General features: G+C 45.6%; 1 protein-coding gene across 1 annotated transcript; it reads right to left on the bottom strand.

Annotated features, from left to right (window-relative positions):
• GJA8 (gap junction protein alpha 8) lies at window positions 7,984-9,515 on the bottom strand. The gene has a single exon (XM_005677754.2). It carries the CDS (start codon window positions 9,513-9,515, stop codon window positions 8,181-8,183), a length of 1,335 nt encoding a protein of 444 aa, XP_005677811.1. The 3' UTR covers window positions 7,984-8,180.

The following is a 9,751-nucleotide window of genomic DNA, read 5'->3' as shown; positions in this document are numbered from 1 at the left end:
ACAAAGCAATAGATAACTAATATATGACTCATCACAGACTACATTTTTTACTAAATATTTACATGGCATAGTTTGAGGCTCTTTGTAACTTTTTTTTTTAAGTTATTTATTTATTGGTTTGCATGTGCAGGTCTTAGTTGTGGTATATGGGTGCAGCATGTAAGATCTGGTTCCCTGACCAGGGATCAAACCCATGCACTGGGAGCTCAGACTTTTAACCACGGGGCTGCCAAGGAAGCCCTCAATCATTGTAACCTTTGATTTTCATTTCTTCACCACTCACTGTTCAACTGTCAAGATAAAGCCACATATCTTGGGGTTTTGTTATCTACATCTAACCTCAGTTTCTATAAAGATACTGCTAGGCCCAATAACAGATAAATCTTGAGATCTCAGAGAATTAATACAACACAAGTTTTTGTTTCATGTGAAATCCAAAAGTCCAATTCATGGGAATTGGAAGAGGTGTTGGTGGGGGTGGCAGTGATCCTCTAGTCTATAGTCATTTGAAGACTGACTGCCATTGTCGACATATGGCTTCCAAGGCTGCTTTGGGTGATGACAGCCAGCAATTTGTCAGAAAACTTCTCTTTTTTCCTGTAATTATGATAAAACAAGCCCAGTACCTTAAACCTGGAATTCCTGGGACCTTCAGGGAAGCTCTTCCTCAGATACATTCCTTATAGTGTCAGCCTGCTCTGGTGCTGGGGCATACTTAGCCAATTATCTCTTTTCTGCCCTGGGAGTAGTATTCATTCATTCCCCAGACATTACTATGTTCCAGTCACTGTGCTAAGTACTGAATAGTCATAGATTATATAATAATATTGTCAGGCGAGTGTATTCTCCTCGGTTCTGTCTCATCACAACAAAGATTTGGAGCAATGATATGAAGTCTCTTTTTGAAGTCGCTTTTGATAAGTGCTATGATCAAGTGTACACAAATATTAAGGGATCAAAAAGAGGGAGCAACTCACTTTATATAGGGGATTTTGTGAAATTTCATAAAGAAGGAGACAAGTGAGTTGAATCTTGAAGGATGAGAAGGAGCTGATTACAGAAAAAAGGCTGGACAGGGCAGAGTCCTGAAATACTATGAAAAATTCCTTCATCACTAAATGTCAGACTTGTCCATATTGGGGACCAGCCAATGGCTCTGTAAGACTGGGGCATATGCATGTGTGGATGGATGTGGGAAATGAGGCTAGAAATGTGGGAGATGAGGCTAGGATGTGGTGTACCTATCAGTCAGAAGCTTGTAAGCAACAGGAATAATTTTGGCAACATTAAATTAGAAAGAAAAAGGATCTCTGGAGTAGCTTAGCAAACTGAAGAAAGGTTGATGAACCATGATCTGTAAAAAGAGGAACTAAGCATTTGCCAGAAATCTAGGTAAGCAGGAACTAATTGTGAATCTCTTCAAGGGGATCTGTCAAGATAAATGAATCCCAACTACATTTCAGTCTCTGTTACCACACTCAAGTTTCACATTCCAGGGAGAGAGTGTATGATTGGCCCATTTGAGTTCAAACAAACAAAACTTGACCCATGATGGATTGAGGGCTCTCCTTTGGGGTCGGCCTGCCCTCCCGCCTCAAGGGTGCACTATCCTTTGTTTGCTGAATAAAACTCTGAGCTGTAAACAGCAGAAAAAACAATGTTACTAAGAATCTCACCAAAATTATATCCAATTGAGGAAGCATAAATCTCAATAGAGATGTTATTAGAGCAGAAGGGAGAATAGATTCTGGGCAAGTAAATACAGAGGTCTTTTCTAAGTGGGTTGTAGTCACTTACAAAGGCTTTGTAAGTCATGTTAAGGAATTTAGAATTTGAGGTAAGTAACTGAGTCACTGAAGGATTTTAGGCAGAGAAGTGACGTGATAAATCTCAGGCAGAATATTTTGGCTAATTTTATTTGATGTATTTTTATTTGTAATGAATAACTTTACTTCTTTCTACAGTTGTCAATGACATAAGAGCGAACAAATCCTATTCTTTTGTCTCTTCTCAAATGGCCAAAGTAGTATACTTTGATTTTTCCTGAGATTTGTGTAGAATAAGGGAGGGGACAGACTGACCAAACTTCAGCTAATAAAGAGAGTGTTCTTGTTCTTTCTGAATCAGATTCTCCTCCATTCCACCTAGTGGTGTGCTGGAGCTACTTGTACTGGCTTGTAAGAGTCATTTGCTAAATTTCTTGGAATTTTGTGAGCCAGTTCTAAGTACAGTCATTCAGTTCAGTTCAGTTCAGTTCCGTTCAGTCGCTCAGTCGTGTCTGACTCTTTGCGACCCCATGAATCGCAGCACGCCAGGCCTCCCTATTAACAATTAAATTACATAAATTTAAAAATGATATAAAGATAATACTCAAAGCTTATCACTTCTTAATTATTTTACTATTATTTATGCTCTTGATATTATTTATATCTATTGTATGATAGAAATATTTATATAGTTGTGCTATTGTACATCTCATCTCTATGTTCAGTGGCATTATGTTGGTGAGTTGAAATTGGAGATGGTGGGAGAATTTACACCGAGGAAATTGACAAACACTACAAACCAGGGCCTCTTTACCCTGGAAAGAGCTGGTTGTTACACATTTACAATCTTACCACTGCCTCCCTCCCTTTTCCCCCCCAGTGCTCTTGTTCTTCAACCCCTTAATTTCAAAGGAAGAACACCAGATACTGGGAAGTCTGTTGACAGGGTAGTGTGGCTGACAGGGCAAAAGAAAACACAAAGACAGTGAAAAGTCAAGTTAGGTTTATTGTTTTGTAACAGTCTAACATGTGACTATTAGCTCTGACATAAAGATGTGGAAGGTTGGAGAATTCAGGACACAATCACAATAATGCCTTTGCCAAAGGTTTTCCCCAGGAAGTTTGTTTTGATTATGTTTCTTAGCTGAGTCTTTACTAATCCTGTTTCATAGATGGAAATTTTGCAGAAAAAGGGAATGAAGCTATCTACTTTTCTCTCCAGGTAACTTTATGAATTCTTCCAGAATATCCTTTGTTCTGGAGAACTTTCAGAACGCCTTGGCTGGAGATTTGCAATGTAGCCCACTGTTCCCTCATTGGTTGTATTGAGTACCACTCTCTCCAGACTTTGGGAGCAGCAATGTCTAAGATGGTGCAAATGACTTGTCTTTCATAAAAATCTTTCCTGCTATTTAACTGTTGAACCTAGAAATTTGCGTCCTTTTTCTCCTTTCTTCCCCAATTACATGCTTAATTATAATACAATAATTACAAGAAGGGACAGTCTCCCTGCCTATTTCACTATCACCTCTAGGTACATACTTTTTTCGCTTTACACATTTATGCTTAGAAGAGTTTCCATCCAACCAGGCAAATGTTTTTCATCTACACTTTGCTACTTTGGATTGTGTGATCATTTGCACACAATACACATGGTGGGGGTAACTCAAGGTTAGGGGAAGGAGCGAGAAGGAGTTGGGGGTGGGTGGGAGGTGCTGTCTGAGTGGTATTGGAGCTGCCTCAGAGACCCTCCTTAGGAACTCAGGAAATGCGGCTGTCCAAGTCTCACCCCATGCCTTCCTCACGGCTTTAACTAAGAGCTGCTATATGCAGCTCTTTTGATTCCATAAACTTCCTTCCGCCTGGAGTAAGACTGCCCCAGAGCTGGTACATCTCTCCGCAGCGGTCCTAGTGAGCTGAATCCTTCAGCACTACTTTCAAAAATGAATCTCATGCATGATCAAAGATGTTCTTTTTTGCACTATAATTCTCAGGAATTCAAAACTACAGAAAAATTTACCTCCCCCCATCACCCTCATTTTCTTCTTTCATTTTTACTCATTGGCTCAATTTTAACCAGTTGCTTAGTTTACAATCTGTGAAGCATTTGAAAGTGGTGACTGTTATTTCTTCAGTCAACATTTTAGAATAAGGACTTATGACAGATTTGGATAAGACCTTCCCCCCTTTCATTTCCCAATAAGTGAATTAAAAAACCCCACTTATTTCTTCTAGTATGCTCCTTGTATTTCTTGCATATCAATTCACTGGATCTATCCCGTGGAGGAGGGGCAGAACTTATTACCCGCAATTTACCTAAGAAAAATTGTCATATGGAGCAGGTAAATGACATCTTGGGGTTCCCAGAGTCAGAGAGGTACAGCCCACACTTCTTATTTGACCTTCAGTGTTCCTTATGGGAAAATCTGATCCCCAGGTTGCACTGACCTTCAGGAATATTTGTCCAACTCTGTGTTGCATGCTTCACGTGGGTGCCAAGTAACCAAGTCATGATGAAAAGCGGACAGGCCTTTGTACGATGACCCAAACATGAGACCCAGGGATCACCAGAGCCAAGCTTGAAACTTTCTCACTGAGATTTGAAGAACTCTATCCTTCCTGGTCACAGATCTCTCCTAATGAAGGTGGTATAACTGCTATTGGGCAGTTAGTCCTTTGCTTCTGGAGAGAGCTGCACCTTTGATGGCCTGCTGTAATGCTTCTTTTTACTGGTAGTTCCACGTACCGTAAAGATTTAGTCTAACAAAGGCAGGACCAGGATTAGAATTGAAAGCTTGGCCTTAATGGACCCCAGGGATGGTGATAATCCTGAGTCAGTCATAATTATTTGCCTCAGAATGGATGCTGAGGGATCCAGATGTACTGGGTAAGATCCTCCACAGACACACTGCTGCCTGTGAATGGAATCTGACAGAGCTGTGTGTAGCTTAAGATGGAGCGTGAAGGAACACTTTCCCCAGGTAGAAAGTAATTACCCTTCTGTCCCCAGCTATGTCTCAAGGTCAGATAAGTTCCTACCAAACATATGGGGTCAAGATTCTGTTTTGAGTCTTCTCTGAGAAAACATCTCCAGAGTGTCCAGTCCACACTGAAAAGCTGTCATCAGAAAACTGTAAGGCAGGTCAGGAGGGTCGGATAGAAGCTACCCACCTGCGCTTCTTCTCAGTCTCCCTGCTGTTTGAGGAATCAGTCAGGCACCACTCAGCAGGGGCTAGAGTTGGCAGCCAACTCATTAATCCTTCTAATACCCCTGGAGGTAGGTTGGTGGCAAATGCTATCTCTAGTTTGCAGACAGAAAACTTAGGTACAGAGAGGTTAAGAGATGACAATAACACAACTCCTAAGTGGCAGAGAGAGAAAAAAAGAAAAATTCGTGGTCCCTTGATGCCTGGGTCTGTTTCTTCCGAAAGAGGCTTCCTCGCTTGTTGGGAAGCCTGAGAGGGACAATGGCAACTTCCACGATGGTGGGGTAGGTACAGACTCTGAAGCAGGATGCCACTTTACTCAAGAAAATACACACACACACTTAGGCCTCAGCCAAGATAAGAAGAAAAGACCCTGATGCTGGGAGAGATTAAAGGCAGGAGGAGAAGGGGTGACAGAGGACAAGATGGTTGGAAGGCATCACTGACTCAATGGACGTGAGTTTGAGCAAGCTCTGGGAGATGGTGAAGGACAGGGAAGCCTGGGGTGCTGCAGTCCATGGGGTCGCAAAGAGTCAGACACTACGGAGCGACTGAAAAAGCAACAAGACGAGGAGACCAGCAGCCTTCACCTACACATCTGCTGCTGGTCCCAAAGAGCACCAGCACTTTTCACTTAGAAGAGGATGAAATTTTTTTTCTTTTCTGGATTAGGTCCTAGTTGAGATAGATACTTTACTCTGGTAGTGATCGAGCTATTCTCAGGCTCTGAGTTTACATCTTCTTAAAATGGGTCTTCAGGGGCAAAACTGTAGGAGAAATAGTGTAGCCATTGGGGGCAGGGGAGTGTGATGATGTCCAGTTCTCAGGCATGGGATTTCATTTCTTTCACCATCCAGGAGAAGTTCTGTTTGGAATAGCGTTGATGGAAAGGGGAAGGAAGATTCAGGCAGTAGCCAGAAAACCATAGGTCCACAAGATAAATGCACCTGTTAACTGTCCACCGCCTGATACATTGCTTCACTGAAAGTTTGTCACTTTGAGTTAACCTAGGCAAAATACATTTTAGGCTTTCTCTTTTAAAATGTAAAATTTCCCTGGAGTAATTATTAAAAAAATCAGATATTAGAATGAATTTAATTTTTAGACCATTTTGCTTTAGGTTGGAGCACCAAGGAGTGGAAATACTGTCACAGGGGAGGAATAGTTTTTGAGGAGGCTTTGGTCTGGAGGGCATATCTAGAATGAATATCTTAAAAGGAAGGTGGTAACCAGAGGTCAGCACAAGGGATTTGGCTTTTGGGGGGGATGGTGCTGGATGGGGGGATACAATGAAGGCAGTTTTTCTGGGTCTCTGGGGTTCTCCTGTCCAGTTCCCTGTGATGTCAGCTTGGTTTCTATCCCTCCCACCTTAGCCTTGGCACTGCAACCCATGAAGCATAGCTTTGGTTTAGATGAACCATCTTGGTTATCAATTTCTCCCTCTGCTTTGGGAACTGGTTGGCTCTAGTTAAAATTACTGTGTGTGAGAAATATGTAGTTATACCTGAGGATTTCCTCTAATTGGCCTCTAGATATGCGGAGTGTTGGTTGAGGGCACAAAGGATAGATCTTTCCCTTCAGCCTCTAGGTCCCTTCCAGGGATGAAGTCTGACCTGGGATTTGACAGGGACCCTGGCTGTTTGTGTTCCCAGTTTGTAAGAGGCTCTCCCTGGTGGCCCTCTGATGACTCTTTTGGTATACATCTTGTGCCTGAGCAAGGCCTGAGGGCTGATTCTCCTCAAGACAAGCCAGTAGGAGGTATCATCTAGCCCAGAGCTAGGTTTGTTCCCAGTCCCTGACAAAAGGAGGTGTAGATTTCAGGCTGAGTATTGCACCTATAAGAGGACAGGAAAGAAAGGGACCTTTTCTGCTTTAGGGAAGAAAACTGCAACCAGGATTTTTAAAACCTTTTCAGTTCAGGGACGGAGAAGGCAATGGCACTCCACTCCAGTACTCTTGCCTGGAAAATCCCATGGACGGTGGAGCCTGGTAGGCTGCGGTCCATGGGGTCGCTAAGAGTCGGACATGACTGAACGACTTCACTTTCACTTTTTACTTTCATGCATTGGAGAAGGAAATGGCAACCCACTCCAGTGTTCTTGCCTGGAGAACCCCAGGGACAGGGGAGCCTGGTGCGCTGCTGTCTATGGGGTTGCACAGATTCGGACACGACTGAAGCGACTTAGCAGCAGCAGCAGCAGCAGTTCAGGGGGAGGGTATGGAGTCTTGTTCTCCTTTTCTGATGGTGCCCAGTGCAGAATTCCCACTAATATAAGGGATGTAATTGCATCAGAACCCAGGGCTACAGTGACCCAAAAGAAAGGCCAGTGAGAACTCTGGACATCTCCTGGACTGATGATTTAAACTAAACACTCCAAAATGGTAAAATGAGGTTTGGAAGCCACAGAAATGAGTTGAGACCATAAATAATATGACCAATTCCATAGGAAAGCTGGGCTTACAAGTATAAGCTGAACTTGCAAATTGGTGCCCCGCAGGTTAAATTTGGCTTGCACATTTTTTTGGGGGGAGGCTCACATGGCATATTTAAAATTTAGTTGGCAACGTTAAAAATGTGGAAAACTTCACCTGAACGTTTGGATTTCTGGCTTTTCTTGAAAAATCAGATGGCCAGGTAACACTGTCTGGTAATCGCTGCCTGAAACCGAGCAGCTGCCCTCTTTTCTCCAAATTTCACAGCCCCAGCCCTCGCATGGCATTAGAACAGGTGCACTTCCCCGATTTAAACCACTTCACCAATTAAAGCGCCTGCATCTTGTAGGCGGTTAAGTTTGGGGCTGCTGATTTATGCCACACGGTGTCTGCTAGGGAAGTGCTGAATTGATAAAGTTCAGCTGAGTTTGTAAAGTTGCCGCAAGGCTGGTAAAAAGCTCTGAGGCAATCAGTTCTGATTGAAAGGCTTTCTGTGGGGAAATGAGGATGAAAGCAGAATTGCCCGTGGCTGTGGAGAGGGCCAGGGCAGTCACGAGACTGGGAACTTTGATGGGACAATGGGTTTATCTGGGCAGCCTTTGTACACGGGAAAGGCAGTTTCCTGGTTGTACTGCTTGCACGGTTCCATCACGGGGTCCGTCCAACCAGGGTGGGTGTGAGGGGAGGGAGAGAAGACTCAAATCGTGTCGGCAACTTTAGGTTTCATCTTGCCTTGTGTTAGCTCAGGCGTGTTCTTTCTCTCTTTGGCGCCGCTTCACACGGTGAGATCGTCTGACCTGGCCCGGCTGCTGGCTTTGCTCAGCCTGCTCAGGGGTCTGGTGTCTTCCCCTGGCAGCTCCGCACATAGCGAAGGCGCCTTCTCAGGCGTCTTCTCAGGCGTCAGCTCTTGCTTTGCTACCTTCTCAGGCGGCGTCTCTTCTTTCTCAGCCTCCTTCTCCACTTCGGGGGGCTCCACTTTCTCTGCTTCCAGCACGGCCAGGGTCTCTTCGCCTTCTGTGCTCACTCTCTCTGCCTCCTGACTCTTGTCGCCCACCTCTGGTTCTGCGGCCGCCTCTATGGGCTGCCCCTCCTCGACTCCCTCCTGGGCACCCACCTGAGCGTAGGAAGGCAGGGTCTCCTGGTAGGCCCTGGACAAGTCTCCCAGGGGACCCGGGCCCACCTTCTCCTCGAACTGACTGAAAGGCTTGGCAGAAAGGGGGCTGGCCTCTACCATCCCCACCTCCGTCAAAGGGAAATAATGGGACACGATTTTCTCTTCTTCGAGGAGCTGGTAGCCCTTGGCCTTCTGGATGGAGGAGACGGCAATGGAGTGGAGGGACTTCTCAGGAATCTCCCCCAGCGGCTGCTCCACCGGCCTCTTGAAGGCGGATCGGATTTTCTTTAGGCCCAGGTGGCTCATCTCCAGAATATTGAGGAAGAGGGACACGGAGGCCACGGACAGCATGAAGAGGATGAAGATGGTTTTCTCGGTGGGTCGTGACACAAAGCAGTCCACCACGTTGGGACAGGGCCACCGGCTGCAGCGGTAGAGAGGCAGGATCCGGAAACCGTACAGGAAGTAGTGGCCCACGATGAAGCCCACCTCAAAGAGGGTCTTGAAGATGATGTGGCAGACGTAGGTCCTCAGCAGGGTCCCCTCCAGCCGGAACTTCTTGGTGCCCTTGCTGCTGCTGCTGCTCTTCTTGACGCTGCCCTGGTCCGCCGCTAGGGGCGCCCTCTCGCCGCCGTTGCCCGGCGACTGCTGGCTCAGCTCCTCCGCCTCGCGCTCCTTGCGCTTCTCCTCCATGCGGACGTGGTGCACCGCGTGCCCCACGTACACCAGCGACGGCGTGGAGACGAAGATGATCTGCAGGACCCAGAGACGGATGTGGGAGATGGGGAAGGCCTCATCGTAGCAGACGTTCTCGCAACCTGGCTGCTGGGTGTTGCACACGAAGTCGGACTGCTCATCCCCCCACACGAACTCTGCAGCAGTACCGAGGATAAGGATCCGAAAGATGAAAAGCACCGTGAGCCATACGCGGCCGATGACCGTGGAGTGCTCATTCACCTCCTCCAAGATGTTCCCCAGGAAACTCCAGTCTCCCATGATTCACCTACCTACAGGAAGGAGAAGGCAAAGCTGAGCGGCTACAATGCAATCCATCTTTTTTTTTTTTTTTTTAAACTAACTCTCGGGGTACCTTCCCTTCATGGGTGGCTGAAACGGTCAGTGGGTAAGCAGTATCTTTTGAGTGTTTCCTCAGTGCAGACTAGTACTAGTACTAGGGAACAAAAGAGGCATAAAAGAATCTGCTTTCATTGGCTTTCTCATCTGTAAAATGG

This window comes from Capra hircus, chromosome 3 (genome assembly GCF_001704415.2).
Source record: "Capra hircus breed San Clemente chromosome 3, ASM170441v1, whole genome shotgun sequence".
NCBI classification, from domain to species: Eukaryota; Metazoa; Chordata; class Mammalia; order Artiodactyla; family Bovidae; genus Capra; species Capra hircus.
Note: the sequence above shows the minus strand (reverse complement) of the source record. Positions and strands in the feature narration are given on the sequence as shown.